This window comes from Sparus aurata, chromosome 10, assembly GCF_900880675.1.
Source record: "Sparus aurata chromosome 10, fSpaAur1.1, whole genome shotgun sequence".
NCBI classification, from domain to species: Eukaryota; Metazoa; Chordata; class Actinopteri; order Spariformes; family Sparidae; genus Sparus; species Sparus aurata.
In genome coordinates this window covers 16597990-16618373 of record NC_044196.1, presented here as the reverse complement: position 1 = coordinate 16618373, position 20384 = coordinate 16597990, and the positions used below count along the sequence as shown (strand labels likewise).

Below are 20384 nucleotides of genomic sequence, written 5' to 3'. Positions count from 1 at the left end.
CAAAAAGAGACAAGAGGGGGGGTTTCACCTACCTGTCGCAACATGAATCTGTGAAAAAGACATTTGCTGTCAGATGGTTGTTATACTGCTATTCTATTGCATAAGATCAGAGTATGTGTGTGTATTTGAATAATTAAATACCATCTTGTAACAGAAGAAGAAGGTCTCACCATTGGACGCTCTGTAGCGAAACAAAACGAGCAGAGGAATAAAAAGAACGATTCCACAAACCAGCCCAACAATCAGCGGTACAGGAACTGAAGAAATTTCTGGCCCTGTTGAAATAAATAGTAGTAAAAGTGAACTGCTAATGAAGTTGTATCATGGCATGTTTCTAAAACTGAATTCACAAAGTGCTGAATCCAACAGGTGAAGTTGTATGAAAATTAAACTATTTCATTTCAGTTTTTGACTCAACTTCTTCCGCAGACAAAAACCCAGTTCATGAAAGGCAGCAATTATTTGAGACATTTGTATTGTATTAATATTAAACCAAACACTGGGTCTAAAGAGGGCCTTTAGGTTTTTTTTAAAAATGTTTTTCAGCATTCTACATGCTTGGAAAGCGATGTTGAGGAGAGTTATATTCACTTGGTTGAATCTGAAAATGCACTGTTAGAGGCCAGTAAAGCCTACACACATTGACCTCAAAACTGAAGTTCAGATCTCCCTTAAACCTAGACAAACCTAATGCATGCTACATCCAGTCCATCCTGCAATGCTAGCATGTAGTACAGGTTTCACAGTCTAATTAATACTAAACTATGTTTAATAATTGAAAACATTTTATTACCTGAGAAATCAAATATTTAACAGTAGAGAGTGTTGGAAAAAGCTCTTAAAATGTCAGTGTCTTGTACTCCTCAACACACGATGGGATATTTTCATTAGAAAAAACAAATGTAGTGAAACCATACTTTGTATAGTGATGTGGACTGCATTGCTGAACTCTCCTGATCCAGATTCACACCAGTACACTGCATCACTGAGCCAATAAGTGTTTATGTGGCATGTAGTTACAGTCATTGTCCCCCAGGTGGTGCAGTCTGACAGGTATCTGTTCTCAGGTGATAACCTCATCACTCTCCACTCAGTAGAGGTTCCCTCACAGCTCAGTGAGACAGAGTCATAGATGAAGTGTTGAGCTCTGTCAGGACTCACTGTGAGAGACGCTGATGAGTGAGAATCTGAAAAACAACATGTGATAAGAGATCAAGCAGAGCACTGAGATCTTTAGATTATGAACACCACCATTCAAATATTCATTTACTGAGGATTGCAAAATGTCTTAAAGGTTCTTAAAGGTTACTCTAGCCTAACAAATTGTAACAGTCACTTAGGTTGTGCCAAAGACTCCTAAAATCCAACCTATTACCATACCAAGTGCACAGATCATTTAGAGGAGAGCTACCATTAACGGGCATGGCTGGTGGCCATATCTGACTCAGAGGCTATTCAGGTCAGGTGCCAAACAAGAGAAAGCAGGGTAAGCGCTCAGACTAAGGAAGTGAGAAGCTAGGCGAGTAACAGCTTAATAGTGGGGCTGTTAAGCTCTTAAAATATGGACAATCTTGCTTTTTGTGAAAGAAGCATGAAACTTTCAGGGTTTGTTCTTGATGACCTAAGCTTGTAAGTGCAGTGAAGGTTACTCAGAATGTCAGTGGCTTAAGGCGAGACACTATAAGTGAATAGGTTAAAAAAATTAAATGATAGATATCACCATGAAACGTTCTCAGTTGATTACCCATGTTACACTTAGAAAAAAAATGTATAGCAAGTTTTTATGTATTTTAATGTTTAAATATGCAAATGAGGCCTTATCTCGTTAAAAATGCGCTAATTCGCCTACATTTTAAAAAAACGAAATCAGATCGTGTGATAAAGCCAAGCTCAAAATATTTTTACATTTCGTTGTCATATTAGATGGGAAAATAATTACAGAGGGGTTTATGGACATCTTCCTCTGTTATCCTGTAAATACTGTCAATAGCCATAGTTTTTAGAAATAATAATTTTCCGTGATAAAATCAGGGTTTTCGTGTAAATGAGAGGCCAAACCACATAGAAATATCTGCATTTTCCCTTTGTGTAAACAGGATCTTATTTTCCCACAGTATGAATGTTACGTGTGTGTTAGGGCTAGAGTATGTTGTAGCCTGTAAACAGCAGACTCAGTAGTATAATTGTGCCATTGAATCTTTTCTTGAAGCTTATTTAAAATACATTTGCTAACCACAACTAAAAATCATCTGCTAACCTTTCTTTCTTGGAGCGTTAGCTATGTGTGAGCAGTGTGCAATCTGTGTTATGTGTGTGTTACCGGTGTGATAGGTTGTGTGTTAGGGTTAGCTAGAGTGTGAGGTGTGTGTTGTAGCCTGTAGTGTTGAGGTACTAATCATGGCTAAACGTCATGTGCTAGTAGATTTAGACAAATGTACTATGCCCAAGAAACCCAAGTCACTAAGGAATTGGGATCTTTGTGCTTTGTGTCATTTGGACACCAATGAGGTATGACTAGTCTGCTGTTTATAGCTCTGTACTGTTGGACAGTCAAAGGAGAAAGTGAGAGAGAGGGAGATCAACTTCTGAAACCACACCATGCCCCACCCTGTGCCCCACCCCGTACCACAGAACTGCGGGAAAATAAGATCCTGTTTACACAAAGGGAAAACGCAGATATTTCCACGTGGTTTGGCCTCTCAATTACACGAAAACCCTGATTTTACCACGGAAAATGATAATTTCTAAAAACTATGGCTACTGACAGTATACTCTGATTAACAGAAGTTAGATTTCCATAAACCCCTCTGTAATTAATTTCCCATCTAATATGACAACAAAATGAAAAAAAATATTTTGAGCTTGGCTTTATTACACAATCTGATTTTGATTTTTAAAAGGTATGCAAATTAGTGCATTTTTAACGAGATAAGGCCTCATTTGCATATCTAAACATTAAAATAAAAAAAAACTTGTAATACATTTTTTTCTTGTCTTAACATGAGTAATCAGCTGAGAAAGTTTCATGGTGATATCTATTATTTATTGTTTTTACCCTATTCACCTATAGTGTCTCACCTTAAGCCACTCACATTCCGAGAAACCTTCACTGCACTTAATGATGTTGACCTCTTAGAGTGCTATCAGTGGCATAAATGAGTTTCTCATTCCCAGAAGCTTGGAAATACATGTTTGATTTACCTTTCTATTACATTTAGATCCTAAGATACACACATTTACAATTTTGTGCATGAAAATGACATATTACAGGGGTAAGTGACCTCTAGCTGACCTCGCCACATCTTAAATTAAAGCTTAGGTCATCAAGAACAAACCCTGAAAGTGTCATGCTTCTTTCACAAAAAGGAAGATTATTGAGCTTAACAGCTCCACTATAAGCAGTTCCTATTTAAATCCCTTTTTTGAGTAACACCTTATTACAAAGAGCTGGTCCAGTACCTCCTGGACAGGGGTATACTGTATCTTACAATACACAGCCAATTATTTGTCAACCGCCAAGTTGCTGTATGTGAATTACAGAGGCGATGACATAACAAGAAGCAGACTGACCTCCAGACCAGACAAAGTTAGGTTGACTGTGATACGAGTAAAACACTGGATCTCCTCTTCCAGCTCTGCACACATATCCTGCTGTGTGTGTCTGTCCATGAACAATGTAGGAATCCTGTTCAGTCCCACTGCTGCTGCCATGTAGCAGCTCATAGCTGTAGGAGTTGTCTGATGGATCAGGAACAGTCTTATACCAGTAGAACCTCCATCCTGCAGATTGATCTTTAACACTGCAGTTCAGAGTTACTGAGGCTCCAGCACTCAGCCATGATGGAGACACAGTGAGGACAGGCTCTGGTTCCTCTGGAATTAGATTTTTCAGAATGAAAACATGAACAAATCAAATACATCCTGACCAACATACAAACTGGAAGATTTACATTTGAAATATATATGAACAAACAGCTTTAAATGAGCTATATAATCTTCACTTTAAAAAAAAAGAAATGTGATGTGACTTACTGTCTGATACTGTCAGTTTGAAGGGATCACTCCAACCTGTTGAAAACGTTTCACTTTTCTTTCTGCCCTTACACCTGTAGACTCCACTGTGGGATGCCGAAACAGATCTGATATTGTGCCCTTTTGGACTTGAAGTTTTTTCTTTGCTAGTTGGTTTCCATAAATACTCCCACTCAGTTTCTCCTCCATCTTTGATCTCACATCTGAGAGTGATCGTCTCTCCTCTGTATATTTCAGACCAGTTTGGCTGCAGAGTCACAACAGCCTTGTTTGGAACTGTTCATGTTCAAGAATTCACAGAAAGGAAACACAAATGACAAAAAGTTAAATTCACATCAAATGACATTGAACTTGAATCAATAATTATGATTACAACATTCATATTTTTAAAATATGTTTAAAAAACAAACACATGTCAAACTCACTAATTTTGTAGATCGTGATTGGATCACTGTACTCTGTGTAGTAAACTGGCTCTCCTCTTCCTCCTCTGCACCAGTAGACTCCTCCATGTGAGACTCTGATTGGTCCAGCTGACAGTTGAGAGGTCAGAGGTTCAGATGTTTTCTCTCCTCTGTACCAGAAGTATTTCCAACCAGATGATGATGGGTTCACAGAGCAGGTCAGGGTCACACTGCCCCTTCCAGGACTGTCTCTGTAATCAGCCCTCAGTTCAGCCTTTGGTCTGTTTGCTGTTTGATTTAGAACAAGGACATTGAAAAGGAAACTTATAAATTAGTGCAGCCCACACAGGTGAGAAATACCTGAATTGTTAGACTTAAATTTGCATTAGTATTAACACTGAGGTTTTGGACTACTGAAAACACAACAGTTTAAACCTGGTGAAGAACCTCTCTGGCATGTCATACCCCCTCTCTTTTCCTGCAATTCCCTTTGTTTAATGTTTAAGTTGCACTACTAAATGCTCAATTTGGCAAGACAAAATATTGTGTCATTTTTAAAATACAACTGCATTCTGACTGTGAGGGTCACACCAGTCTCCCAGAATATCAAAATACTAGTAGCTTTCCACAGGATGCATTTAGTACAGAGACTTGACTGTTTCACTGCAGCAGTAAGGAGGAATGTTTGATTAGGGTACTGCCACTTTTGGACTTTTGGAGCTTCACTCATTGCAATTAAAACTGAAGTACAGAGAACCCATAAATCTACAAAACCCTACTGCGTGCTGCACCCAATCATCATCATAATGAGGTAAAGCTGATACTGTTGACAGGTTTTAAAATACAGTTTAATTAAATACTTAACTATGTTTATTAATTGGAAACTTATTACTTGAAAGATCATAAAGCAGAGCATTGGAATAAACTCTTAAAATGTCAGTGTCCTGTACTCCTCAACACACAATGGCATAATTTATACTAGAAAAAACAAATGTAGTGAAGTCATACTCCGTATAGTGATGTTGACTGCGTTGCTGAACTCTCCTGATCCAGACTCACACCAGTACACTGCCTCACTAGGCCAGTAAGTGTCTATGTTGCATGTAGATCCAGTCATTGTCCCCCAGGTGGTGCAGTCTGACCAGTATCTGTCCTCAGTTGATACCCTCCTCACTCTCCACCGGGCAGCATTTCCCTCACAGCTCAGTGAGACAGAGTCAGAGGTGAAGTGTTGAGCTCTGTCAGGACTCACTGTGAGAGACGCTGATGAGTGGAAATCTGAAAAACAACATGTGATAAGAGGTCAAACAAATTGCAAAATCACCCAGTAAGGTGTAAAAAAAATTAGGTTTGACTTGATGCTACTGAGACAGTAAAGATCATAAGGTCACAACGGTCAATTAATTTCTTCCATTTGAGCAGTATGAACACACACAGCCAATTATTTGTCAACCACCAAGTTACTGTGTGTTATTGACAGAGTTGATGACATGACAATAAACAGACTGACCTGCAGACCAGACGAACTGAGCTCTACTGAATTGAGTGTAATACACTGGATCTCCTCTTCCAGCTCTGCACACATATCCTGCTGTGTGTGTCTGTCCATGAACAATGTAGGAGTCACGTTGAGTTCCATTGGTGCTGCCAGGTAGCAGCACAACATTGTAGATAGTTTGTGATAGTTCAGGAGCAATTCTAAACCAAAAGAACCTCCATCCTGCAGATTGATCTTTAACACTGCAGTTCAGAGTCACTGAGGCTCCAGCACTCAGCCATGATGGAGACACAGTGAGGACAGGCCAGTGCATGTCTGGAAAAAAAAAATAATATATATATATAACTATATATATAACTATATAACGATAGAGAAATATAGAGAGAAAGAGATAGAGAGACAGAGAGAGAGAGAGAGAGAGAGAGAGAGAGAGACAGAGAGAGACAGACAGAGAAAGAGAGAGAGAGAAAGAGAGAGAGAAAGAGAGAGAGAGAGAGGACAGAGAGAGAGAGAGAGAGAGAGAGACAGAGAAGAGAGAGAGACAGAGAGAGAGAGAGAGAGAGAGAGAGAGAGAGAGAGAGAAGCGAGAGAGAGAGAGAGATACAGAGGAGAGAGAGAGAGATATAGAGAGAGAGAGAGAGAGAGACAGAGACGAGCGAGAGAGAGAGAGATAGAGAGAGAGAGAGTAGAGAGAGAGACAGAGACAGAGAGAGGAGAGATAGAGAGATATATATATAGATATATATTGTATAGTATATATATTACACACACTATATATAGATATATATATATATATATATATATATATTATAATGACAACATGTATGTTAAGATATACAAATCAAATACAGCCTGAACAAAATACAAACTGAATGATTTCCATTTAAAATATACATGAACCAAAACAGCCTTTTAATGAACTGTATAATTTTCACTTTGAAAGAAATGTGATGTGACTTACTGTCTGATACTGTCAGTTTGAAGGGATCACTCCAATCTATTGGAGACTTTTCACTTTTCTTTCTGCCCTTACAGCTGTAGTCTCCACTGTGGACCACAGTAGCAAATTCTATTCTGTGTTCATTTTGATATGATGGTCTTTCTGAGCTGGTTGTTCTCCATTCATACTCCCACTCAGTGTCTCCTTCATCTTTGATCTCACATCTGAGAGTGATCATCTCTCCTGAGTATATTTCAGACCAGTTTGGCTGCAGAGTCACAACTGCCTTGTTTGGAACTGTTCATGTTCAGGGTAAGAAAACACAAATTTAAAAAAAGACTGTTTGGCCAATATGTGATGAACAGGAAGGAAAAAAAAAAATATATATATATATATATATATATATATATATATATATATATATATATATATATATATATATATATATATATATATATATATATAGATAAAAGACAATTGCTCACCTTCAGCATGTCCATATAGGAGAGTATTCAGCACTAAAATAAATATGAAAAGTTCATTAGACAATAATCATAAGCATTTAAAATCCAGCTTGAGTTTCATCAGCCTCTTATTAATCAACAGCATCACACATTTCTGTTTTTATATTCTACCACAGAGGAAAGATACAAATAAAATAATCCCTCATATTCATTACGATATCTTGGACTAAATGCTGTACATGCATTGTGGCAAAAGCCAAATCAGCAACAGAGCTCATCTGTGTAAAACAACCATGTTCATGAGTCTGACACTGAAAGTCAACAAATAAAATAAGTGACAGACGTACTCACAGAATAACTCCAGTGCACAGAGCAAAATGTGCCCCATCTTCACATCCAGCACAGACGCTCTGCTTCTGAGAGAAATGTTTTCTTCAAGTATGTTAAGTTAATGACAACACAAATTCTTTTCAACTTCATCATCTGATCAAGTGTCTTATCTTCTTCCGTTTCTCCACGTAACTCTTACAACACACTTACATTTCCTGTCAACCACAAAGATATACTAACACATTTTCATGCAAAAGTTTGTGTCGATGAAAAAATGTCACATTAAAACATGGCATGAGAATCATGAAAGAGGAAAGCACGCCAACTGGTATGGGGACACAGGGACCCCCTTCCCAGAGCCAATCACTAAGCTGCAACTCAAATAAGAGACTTTAAGTAACATAGTTACCTGACCCTTTTAGTGTTCTCACCGCAAACTATATGAGATATAATCAAAGGGAACAACCTCCATCAATTAACTCATCAACTGATGAATGAATTCAGAGGAAAATTATTTACATCAAATGAATAAGTGATCCATCTTACATTGTAAATTCTCATGACATTGACCTCTACCTCTGTCCTAAAAGAAAACACAAATACAACAATTCCATTTGATATTTATTGAACTACTCAGGGACATGGATGATGAATGAGGACCACTTAACATATACACATTTGCACATATTGCATGTACATGAGTGGATGAATGAATTTTAAATGTAGGTATTAAACTGTTGCTGACTGATGTACACATGCGGTACGTGCATTTCCTCATATCATTATCTTATTATTAGCTATTGCTAAAACTCATCAGATAGCAGAGCAGCATCCTGCAAACAAGCAGCTTTTGAAGCAGAGCTGGGGTTTCATAAGACCAAAGAGATAATATGTTCTGTTACAGCTGCATAAAGTGGTCAACCAAACTGTTAAAAATACAAAAGAAAGGGATGTGCGGTGTTTCACATAAATACATTAGATGTTATGTATGTTTAAATCTTTAATCAATCAAAAACTACAAAAGATGCTGACTTTTAACATTGCATAACAGTGTCTGCAGGAGTTTAAAAAAATTTAAAATAAAGTGACAGTATGCTATACCAAAGAATAATAACAGAACACGTACTAATTACTACATGTGACATCTGTTGAAAATTCAAACCATATGATATACTACCCTTAAATGATCTGCTTTTAGACAGACTTCACGAAATACTGCCTGATATTTGGACAGCACTGCTGCACACAGTGGTTACAATAGAAGCTGCAAATTCACAGACGTCGTTATTCGTGTTGTCGTCTGCTCCGTTGGTTTTGTAGATACAGATTTCTTTGTTGACCTGATGGAAAAAGTAAAGGAAAAACACGATTTTGAGTTTGAAATTTTTTGTATACAACTATCTATGGTGGTGTTGTGTTTATAATGAGTGAAATGACTTTTGTACTTGACTGTACCTGCAGCTGACCTCATCTGTATATTCATGTAAACAGAGCTCTCTTCTGGTTCATCATCTGAAGGAAAAGTCAGATGAATACATGAAAACCAACTTCATGTACTTTATTTAGACACTGCTGGCCTGCCAAGAGGTTTCAGCTATTGCGTGTAGTTCTCACCACATGAACTAAAGTATTCAGTTGTTTTTTTTTTGTTTTTTTTTTTTTTACATCAAAGAATATGTGGCATCATTGGTTTAATTTCTGTTGTTAATATCTTTTAAAACTTAAAGGATTGTCAAGGCATCAGTTGTACCATGTTCAGCTTCATGCGGGCCTCTGATTGTTTCATAGAGACAAACATCACCTACAGAGAAATAGATATCAAGACAAGGTTAGTTTGTGATACTAACTTAAAGTGAAACTCTCGCCAAAAAGCAACCAAGGCTTTATTTGCGATTGAATATGAGTCAAACCTACGTGTAAAAGCATAATTACGATGAAAGAGGCACTTTTAAGATTTACCGTATTTGCGTTTTCGGGCACGTTCATTTTGAATGGGAGTGCTAGGGGCAGAGATACGATGGCATCAAAGTCGCTATTTTTAAAACACTAAGAAGGCTCGACACAACATGAAACTTTGCTCGTAGCATCACCAGGGTCTCTACACATGAACACGAGCATTGGGAACATTGTTTGTGTACACAGAGTCGCACTCAGGGATCGACACTTTTTGCCTGTCATGACGGCAATGCGCAGGAGATGCAGCAGCTAACGTGAGTAGTTCAAAAACCTTCTTTTTCATAAACTCTGTGTACACAAACAATGTTCTCAATGCTCGTGTTCATGAGTAGAGACCCTGGTGATGCTACAAGCAAAGTCTCATGTTGTGTCGAGCCTTCTTAGTGTTCTAAAAATAGCGACTTTGATGCCATCGTATCTATGCCCCTAGCATTCCCGTTCAAAATTAACATACCCGAAAACGCAAATACGGTAAATCTTAAAAGTGCCTCTTTCATTGTAATTATGCTTTTACACGAAGGTTTGACTTATATTCAATCGCAAATAAAGCCTTGGTTGCTTTTTGGCGAGAGTTTCACTTTAACATCCTCAGATGTGTTGTTTATTAAAATATATCATCTAAAAGATATGAATAGTTGAACTGTTTACCATGGAGAAGAGCGGAGTAATTATCATTTTGGCGGTCCACACAATCCCTGTTGTCGCTCTCAGACTGGACTGGTCTACAACACGTATAATACTAATACATTTAGATAAGAACATATAAATGTATTGGTGTTACGTTCAAAATGAGATGAGAGAGTGTTGCACCTACCTGTGAAAGCATGAATCTGTGAAAAAGACATTTGCTGTAAGATGGTTGTTATACTGCTGCTCTATCTCATGAGGTCAGAGTATGTGTGTATAATAGATTAATTAAAAATCATCTAATTACAGAAGTAGAAGTTCTCACCATTGGACGCTCTGTAGCAAAACAAAACGAGCAGAGGAATAACAAGAACGATTCCACAAACCAGCCCAACAATCAACAGAACAGGAACTGAAGAGCTTTTAGGCCTGGACACTGTTGGAATAAATAGAAAATATTAGCTATTAATAAACGTATACAACATGTTTCTAAAACTGAATTCACAGAGTGCTTTAGTAAATATGTGACTCCGCTAACAGGGGAAGCTCATGGAAACCAAAACTACTTTTAATTCAGTTCAGTATTCAACGAAATTTCTTTCTCAGACAGAAACACAGTTTACATAAAGAAAATGGAAGAATTACTTTAATCCTACTCACCCTGAACTGACATCCAACTCGGTGCCGACTCTTTTCTTGAGTATTGACACTTGTAGAATCCTTCATCTGACTTTGACACTGCTGAAATGTCTAACTCCAGTCTGGTGTCATTTTGAATGAGCTTGTCATTGTGATAGAAAAACACACTGGACTCAATCACTTCTCTTCTCAAATAACAGTTCAGACTAACAGAATCTCCCTCAGTCACAGGATGGGCAGGGCTTTGCAGAATAATATGTGTATCTGTGAAACAGTAAAAGAATACAAGGTTTCAGTCAGAGACCAGCTGATCGACAAAATACTTAAGCATGAGTATCTGTATAATGATATACATAGATATGTATGTTTTGGTTTCATTGCTCATTGTTTGACAGAGTGAATAATTGATATTTTATCATGAACTCATGTGTCTTACTGTATAGCTTAGCTTTTGCCAAACAAACAGATGTTGTAACAGTTGTAAACCTACACAAACCTATTGTATACTGCATCCTATCCTCACCATAATGAGGTGAAGCTGGCACTGTGAGGATGTAGATAGGTCAAATCACAGTTTAATTAAATACCTGACTATTTCCATTCATATAAATCGATTAATTAAGAGATCATTAGGCAAAACTCTCAAATTTCAGTCGACTGTACTCCTTAACACACAGTGGGAAAACAAAAACTTTTTTTAAATAAAACATTTTAAAAAAAGAATAAAGAAGATATAATGAAATCTTACACTGTATAGTGATGTTGACTGCGTTGCTGAACTCTCCTGATTCAGACTCACACCAGTACACTGCATAACTTGACCTGACAGTTTCCAGACTGCATGTGGATCCAATCATTGTCCCCCAGCTGGAGCAATTTGAAAGGTGGCTGTCCGTGGCTAATCTCATCACTCTCCACTCACCAGAGTTTCCCTTACATTTTAGTGACATAGAATCAGAGATGAAGTGTTGAGCTTTGTCAGGACTCACTGTGAGAGACACAGATGAGTGAAAATCTGAAAAACAACGTGTCATAAGAGGTCAAACAGAGCACAGTTTTCTTAAAATTATAAACTCCATAATTCAAATATTCCTTTGCTTGAATTCTTTACTGCTGAGGATTAGCGCAAATGTTGCAACAAAGCAGGTCTGTGTGTCATTTATAAACTTGATATTCAATTGAAACCGAAAAATCAGAAAATTATCAAATTATTTGCTCTGTTTATGGCAGTTTATGACCTGTAGCCTTGCGAATAAACACACTGATCTTTTAGGCCCTTCTCCCGGCATTTCCTGCTCCTCTCTGGGCCGTCCTCCAGAGCTGCTTTTCGCTGCATTGCATTGTTTCTGGGTTTGTTGGGTAGAGCGGACAGGTCTGGTGGTGGAGCAGTGGCAGGGCAGCCCATTTCCGTCATCCTGCCTGTCTGCTGTAGTGGCAGGGCAAGTGGCTCATAATCTGTAGCATCAATTCTGAAGCTGGCTGTGTGTTCAGTGGATGTCTGGGGTTAATGCTAGCTGAAGAGCTGATGCAGCTGAAGTTGAGCCAGTTGGCTTTGCCACTATAGCAAACAGGCCAGTTGGTGGAGATGGGCTTCCCTGCCATTGCTCCGCCAGCAGACCTGTCCGCTCTACCCAACAAGCACAGAGACACTGCAGTCAAAGCAAAGGAGGATAAGTGATGCAGAGAGGTGACGAAGAAGACCAGGGGAAGGGCCAAAAAAATTGTTGTGTCAAACATGCACATCTACAGTTCATGAACTGCCTCAAACAGTTTATGAGACTTACTGTGACTCATTATAGCCACAATAAATAACCTAATGTCCTGTTTTATTAATTCCCTATTTTTGAACTGAGTGTAAAATCAAATGTACAAAAAACTAAGTGTTATTTGTCTTTTCTGTGAAAAAAAGGGAAAGAAGGAAAAAAGAAAAAAGGAAATTCTGTCCGTAGAATAACTCTGTATGGTTGAAAAGAGAAAGCTTGACCTGATGCTAGTGAGAGAGTAGAAATCATAAGGTCACAGCATTCAATTATTTTCTTCCATATGAGAGGTATGAACGTACACAGCCAGTTATTTGTCAGCCTCTATGTTAGTTTTCAATATACTGTATATTGGTAACAGACAGAAAATAAATAAACAGACGATGACACAACATGAAACAAACTTACCTCCAGTCCAGACAAACTTAGGTTGACTGTGATACGTGTAATACACTGGATCTCCTCTTCCAGCTCTGCACACATATCCTGCTGTGTGTGTCTGTCCATGAACAATGTAGGAATCCTGTTCAGTCCCTCCGCTGCTGCCAGGTAGCAGCTCATAGCTGTAGTTGTCATCTAACTGAATAGGAGCAGCCTTATACCAGTAGAACCTCCATCCTGCAGATTGATCTTCAACACTGCAGTTCAGAGTTACTGAGGCTCCAGCACTCAGCCATGATGGAGACACATTGAGGACAGGCCGGGGTTCTGTTGGAAAATTATCTTTTTTTAATGGAAACATTGATAGTGGATCAAATAAATTCTGCACAATCAGTACATTCAAACCTCAAGACTGAACCTCACGCAGCCTTTTAATGAACTGTATAATCTTCACTTCACACTCAAGAAATGTGATGTGACTTACTGTCTGATACTGTCAGGTTGAAGGGATCACTCCAATCTGTTGAAGACTTTTCATTTTTCTTTCTGCCCTTACACCTGTAGTCTCCACTGTGGGATGCAGAAACAGATCTAATGCTGTGTTCATTTTGACTGGAAGGTTTTTCTGAACTGGTTGTTCTCCATTCATACTCCCACTCAGTGTCTCCTCCATCTTTGATCTCACATCTGAGAGTGATCCTCTCTGCTTTGTATATTTCAGACCAGTTTGGCTGCAGAGTCACAACGGCCTTGTTTGGAACTGTTCATGTTCAAGAATTCACAGTAAGGAAACAACAATAACAACGAGTTGAATCTACATCAAATCATAATATCTTCAGCTTCATCAATCAATTATTATGGTTACAACATACAGTTTTTAAAATTCTGTTTAAAGAACAGATAATTTAAAATGCTGTTGTCAAACTCACCATTTTTATTGATAGTGACTGAATCACTGTACTCTGTGTAGTAAACTGGCTCTCCTCTTCCTCCTCTGCACCAGTAGGCTCCTTCCTCTGAGACTCTGATTGGTCCAGCTGAGAGTCGAGAGGTCAGAGGTTCAGATGTTTTCTCTCCTCTGTACCAGAAGTATTTCCAACCAGATGATGATGGTTTCACAGAGCAGGTCAGGGTCACACTGCCCCCTACAGGAATGTCTCTGTCATCAGCCCTCAGTTCAGCCTTTGGTCTGTTTGCTGTTTGATTTACAACAAAGATATAAACAAGGACATTATTGTTACCTTGATTAAGTCAAAAATGAAATGGTGCATGCATTACAGGTAAGAAAAATGAGAGATACTTGAATATTTGAACTTCTCAAACATTAATATTTAATGAATTCCTACATAATGGAGTCATACTAGTTTAATCATGATATCATATCCCTGAATCTGTAACTATCCAGGAGAACAAGTCAACACATTTAAAATAGGCAAGCTGAATGAGACATTTTCTTATCTTGACACAGCGGTCGCAACAAATATGCTTTGAAGAGCTCTGTAGGAAAATGCAAATTCATCAGCAAGCCTCAATCATTTGTGAATTGTGATGCTGCTACTGTTTTCGATCTGTGTGAATAACATCATGAAGTTTGATATCATCTTATTTGAAGAGGTGTGCGTTAGACTGACATGACACCTGTCATAAACAGTAATGAGACATTATGAATGTTTATGACTGTTGTCATTTAGTGTCAGTCAATCAATTATGTCACTTAAATGCAACGTTGATGTTGTTTAAAGTGTCATGACATTATCACTACAGACAATTTAGACTAATTGTTTTAAATTCACCCTTACCTGACATCCAGCTCTGTGCTGACTCTTGTCCTGAGTGTTGACACTTGTAGAATCCTTCATCTGACTTTGACACTGCAGAGATATTTAACTCCCATCTGGTGTCACTTTGAATGAGTTTCTCATTGTGATAGAAAAACACATTGGAGTCAAATGTTTGTCTTCTTAATTTGCAGCTCAGAGTAACAGAATCTCCCTCAGTCACAGGACGGGCAGGGCTCAGCAGGATCATATTTTTATCTGTTAAACAGCCAAAGAATACAAGGTTTCAGTCAGAGATCAGCTGCTTGAGAAACTTTAGCTCAAGTACACATGTTAGCTTTATTTTAATGTGTTTTTATTGCTCACTGATTTAACAGAGTGACCATAAAACCTGATGTTTTATCAAACACCTTGAGTCTCTTACTGTACACGTCACCTTTTATCAAATAAATACCAGGTGTCAACAGGGTCCTACAAACCATGCAGTGCTTTAAAGGTCCAGTGTGAGGGATTCAGGGGATCTATTGGCAGAAATGGAATATATAATATTCACAATGTTTAAATTAGTGCACATTGACCTGAATTAAGGATCTTGTTTTTTCACCTTGTGCACAGAGCAGGTCGTCCACCAATTGGTCTACCATGATACACCTCTATATTTCTACAGTAGATTAAAGTGAACAAAACAAAGTCTGGCTCTAGAGAGGAGCTTTGCATTTTTTATGTTCTAGTGTTCTCCTATTTGCTTAGAAACAGTAGGGAGAGGGGTATTCCATTGGTTGAATGTGAAATCTCACTGCTGGAGGCTACTAAATCCTACACACTGGACCTTTAAACATTTTCACTGACACAAAAACTGAAGTACAGATGACCCATAAACCTACACAAACCTGCTGCATACTGCATCCAAACATCAGCATAGTGAGGTGAAGCTGGCACTGCTAGCATGTAGTACACGTTTAAAATCACAGTTTAATTAAAAACTTTACTAATTTTTTTTTTTATTAAAAACAATTATTTACTTGAGAGATCATGAAGCAGAGTGTTGTGTGAAACACACAATGGGGTGTTTTAAAATCATTTACCGTATATTAGACAAACAAAATATAATAAAATCATACCCTGTACAGTGATGTTGACTGCGTTGCTGAACTCTCCTGATCCAGACTCACACCAGTACACTGCATCAATGCGCCCATAAGTGCTTAGTTTGCATGTAGATCCAGTCATTGTCCTCCAGGTGGAGCAGTCTGATGAGGCGCTGTCCTCGATTGATAACCTCTTCACTCTCCACTCAGTAGAGTTTCCCTCACAGCTCAGTGAGACAGAGTCATAGGTGAAGTGTTGAGCTCTGTCAGGACTCACTGTGAGAGACGCTGATGAGTGAAAATCTGAAAAACAACATGTGATAAGAGGTCAAACAGAGCACAGAGATCTTTAGATAGAAAATGCCTCAATTAAAATAGTCTTTTTATATCTGAGGATTATGACGATCATTTCCAATAAACTTGATCTGGGTATCATCAGATAATTTTGAATTATCATGTTATTTACCAGCAAAACAACTATGATTTTCTTTCTTCGTGAAACGAAATACAGATTCAATGTTTTTCGTGTCATAATCGTTCTGTTTATGGCGTATGGTAATTCCTTTGTCACTGTTTGAAGAATGAAAATGCTTGCAACAAAAGTGACCCAGTGACATGGGTTGGGTTTTTTTTGTTCTCAAATGAAAAAAAAGAAAACTGAATTCACATCACAGGTCACCAGGTCAGGTGACCCAGAAGTAAAAGTAAATATATAAAAATAAAAGCACATAATATCAGTGGCAGTTCTAGACCAGTTTTAATGGGGGGGCCAGGTTGGGGCCGACTTTTTGTTAGGGGGCACATACAACCCGGAAACCCGATAAATCCCTCATTCAGACAAAGCAGTGTTTACAATTTCAGCTATTTTGATTGTGTAGTAAACTGCTGAGACACTTTATTTCTGCCTTTCTCTTCAGAACAAAATCATTGCAAGAAATCTGTCATTGTATTATTAATGCAGACTCCCTGTCAGGGGGGCCACAGGGGGGTCCAGACTCAGAGTTACGGGGGCAATGACCCCTGTTGGCCCCCCCTAGAACTGCCCCTGCATAATATACACTGAACAAAAATATCAACGTTACACTTTTGTTTATGCTCCCATTTTTCATGAGCTGAACTCAAAGATCTAAAACATTTTCTATATACACAAAATAACCATTTCTCTCCAATATTGTTCACAAATCTGTCCAAATCTGTGTTAGTGAGCACTTCTTTGCCGAGATAATCGATCCCACCTAACAGGTGTGGCATATCAAGATTCTGATTAGATGGCATGAATATTGCACAGTTGTGCCTTAGGCTGGCCACAATAAAAGGCCACTCTAAAATGTGCGGTTTTGATTTATTGGGGGGGTCTGAAAACCAGTCAGTATCTGATGTGACCACCATTTGCCTGACGCAATGCAGCACATCTCCTTCGCATAGAGTTGATATGATTGTCGACTGTGGCCTGTGGAATGTTGGTCCACTCCTCTTCAATGGCTGTGCGAAGTTGCTGGATATTGGCACTTCGATATTGGCATTGACGCTGTTGTATACGTATCGTGTACGTGTCGTATCCAGAGCATCCCAAACATGCTCAATGGGTGACATGTCCGGTGAGTATGCTGGCCATGCAAGAAGAGGGAGGTGCCGTGCATTATCATGCTGCAATATGAGGTGATGGTCGTGGATGAATGGCACAACAATGGGCCTCAGGATTTCATCACGGTATCTCTGTGCATTCAAAATGCCATCAATAACATGCACCTGTGTTCGTTGTCCATTACATACGCCTGCCCATACCATAACCCCACCGCCACCATGGGCCACTTGATCCACAACGCTGACATCAGCAAACCGCTCACCCACATGACGCCACACACGCTGTCTGCCATCTGCCCTGAACAGTGAAAACCAAGATTCATGAGATGAGCTTCCCTGAGACGGTTTCTGACAGTTTGTGCAGGAATTATTTGGTTACGCAAACCGATTGTTGCAGCAGCTGTCCGGGTGGCTGGTCTCAGACGATCTTGGTGGTGAACACGCTGGATGTGGAGGTCCTGGGCTGGTGTGGTTACACGTGGTCTGCGGTTGTGAGGACGGTTGGATGTACTGCCAAATTGTTTGAAACACCTTTGGAGACGGCTTATGGTAGAGAAATGAACATTTAATTCACGGGCAACAGCTCTGATGGACATTCCTGCAGTCAGCATGCCAATTGCACGCTGCCTCAAAACTTGTGACGTCTGTGACATTGTGCTGTGTGATAAAACTGAACATTTCAGAGTGGCCTTTTGTTGTGGCCAGCCTAAGGCACACCTGTGCAATAATCATGCTTTGTTCAGTGTAGAAAGGTTCTGAACAAAGATTCATTCTATAGTAAAAAAGACACATTCCAGCATTACTAATTTACTTACAAACTATTTAGTTTACTAAATAAATAAATAAGGACCAATGAATATATGTCAGTATCTCTCCAGTATGTTAAAAACATTTGTTCATCACAGACAGAAAATAGATAAACAGAGGTGATGATATAAAATGAAAAACTGACCTGCAGACCAGATGAATGTAGGTGCACTGTAATAAGTGTAAGACACTGGACCTCCTCTTCCAGCTCTGCACACATATCCTGCTGTGTGTGTCTGTCCATGAACAATGTAGGAATCCTGTTCAGTCCCACTGCTGCTGCCAGGTAGCAGCTCATAGCTGTAGGAGTTGTCTGATAGTTTAGGAACAGTCTTATACCAGTAGAACCTCCATCCTGCAGATTGGTCTTTAACAATGCAGTTCAGAGTTACTGAGGCTCCAGCACTCAGCCATGATGGAGATACAGTGAGAAAAGACTGGGGTTCTGTTGGAACATGATTTTTCAGATTTAAAACAGGTATTGATAGGATCAAATACAATGTACGAATGAAATATTTGATGTAACTTACTGTCTGATACTGTCAGTTTGAAGGTATCACTCCAATTTGTTGAAGACTTTTCACTTTTCTTTCTGCCCTTACACCTGTAGACTCCACTGTGGAATGCAGAAACAGATCTAATGCTGTGTTCATTTTGATTAGAAGGTTTTTGTTTGCTGGTTGTTCTCCATTCATACTCCCACTCAGTGTCTCCTCCATCTTTGATCTCACATCTGAGAGTGATCCTCTCTCCTCTGTATATTTCACACCAGTTTGGCTGCAGAGTCACAACAGCCTTGTTTGGGACTGTTCATGGTCAAGAATTCACAGTAAGGAAACAAAAATGAAAAAGTTAAATCTACGTCAAACATATTGTCTTTAGCTTTACAAGTCCTAACAATGAATAGAACAAATATTTGTTTTCTGTTTCCAAAACAGAAACTCAAACTCACCATTATTGCTGACAGTGACTGAATCACTGTACTCTGTGTAGTAAACTGGCTCTCCTCTTCCTCCTCTGCACCAGTAGACTCCTCCCTCTGAGACTCTGATTGGTCCAGCTGAGAGTTGAGAGGTCAGAGGTTCAGATGTTTTCTCTCCTCTGTACCAGAAGTATTTCCAACCAGATGATGATGGGTTCACAGAGCAGGTCAGGGTCACACTGCCCCCTACAGGAATGTCTCTGTAATCAGCCCTCAGTTCAGCCTTTGGTCTGTTTGCTGTTTGATTTAGAACAAAGACATAAAAAAGGAAAACAAATCATTAGTGCAGCCCACACACGTAAGAAACACTTGAGTTGTTAAAATGTTTGCATTGATAGAAATTAATTTATAAAGACTGGACACATTTTAGTTCAAACCTGGTCAAGGACCTGTCTTGCATGTCATGTCCCTTTTCCTGAGTTTCTTTATTCAATTTTTAAGTTGCACTACTGAATGTTACATTTCTGAAAGCAACAGCTCGTGTTGAAGTGTTGATGAGCCCAGTTGAAATCTTTCACTGTGGAATTTCATTGGTCAACGACAACTGCATTCTGACTGTGGAGAACATTGTTAACTTCAATATTGATCCACGCTGTGGGTTGTTGTATGATTTTATTTCTAAAGACGCAGTCCGCATATTACTGGCTCATTATCATGTAACTTTGCTCCCATGCAAGGACAAAAAACTAAAAAAGTTTGTTGTTGCATGACTTGAGGAGAATCACATTATTATTGTTGGAGAAAGAAGCCTATTTCTCTGTTGCCTCATTTATATCAAATTGTCATTATGGATGAAAGATAGTCCAGTTTATACAATACTGTCACTCTGTTGAGGAATATGAGTCACTTCTGCCTTTCACACCTGTGTTCTCCACTGTGAGCCTCAGTAGCACTGATAATGCTGTTTTGAATGTTTTTTGTCAGTGTAAATGTAATCTTTGCATTCTATTCTGTTGTTAAATTAGGAAACATTATGACAAATAAAACTCAACAGCTACATTAAAACAATTTCATATTACATTGTTGAAAGACAACTGCATTCGGACAGTGAAGGTCACAACAGTGTCCCAGAATACCCAAATGCTTGTAGCTCTCCACAGGATGCATTTAGTAT

The 20384-nt window shown here is 38.8% G+C and overlaps 2 protein-coding genes across 2 annotated transcripts in view; both read right to left on the bottom strand.

The window, feature by feature from the left end:
- Positions 1-166: 166 nt before the first annotated feature.
- On the bottom strand, positions 167-5553 carry LOC115589404 (putative high affinity immunoglobulin gamma Fc receptor IC). The gene is made up of 6 exons (XM_030430246.1): positions 5496-5553; positions 4458-4565; positions 4033-4308; positions 3571-3873; positions 1162-1187; positions 167-181 (listed from the first exon to the last, which is right to left on the bottom strand). The coding sequence occupies exons 1-6, from the start codon at positions 5551-5553 to the stop codon at positions 167-169; spliced, it is 786 nt and encodes a 261-aa protein (XP_030286106.1).
- A 2753-nt stretch (positions 5554-8306) lies between these two features.
- LOC115589403 (uncharacterized) overlaps positions 8307-20384 on the bottom strand; it is a 29965-nt gene continuing 17887 nt past the window's right edge. The window contains exons 15-29 of the mRNA XM_030430245.1: positions 18819-19014; positions 18434-18733; positions 15931-16200; positions 14831-15067; positions 13961-14068; positions 13516-13791; positions 13059-13358; positions 11639-11905; positions 10912-11154; positions 10577-10687; positions 10439-10454; positions 10273-10346; positions 9419-9469; positions 9124-9180; positions 8307-9008 (exon numbers count right to left, since the gene is read on the bottom strand). Of these exons, the coding sequence (XP_030286105.1) occupies positions 8953-9008; positions 9124-9180; positions 9419-9469; positions 10273-10346; positions 10439-10454; positions 10577-10687; positions 10912-11154; positions 11639-11905; positions 13059-13358; positions 13516-13791; positions 13961-14068; positions 14831-15067; positions 15931-16200; positions 18434-18733; positions 18819-19014 (2562 nt within the window). The 3' untranslated portion in view covers positions 8307-8952. The remainder of the gene's footprint in view (positions 9009-9123; positions 9181-9418; positions 9470-10272; positions 10347-10438; positions 10455-10576; positions 10688-10911; positions 11155-11638; positions 11906-13058; positions 13359-13515; positions 13792-13960; positions 14069-14830; positions 15068-15930; positions 16201-18433; positions 18734-18818; positions 19015-20384) is intronic.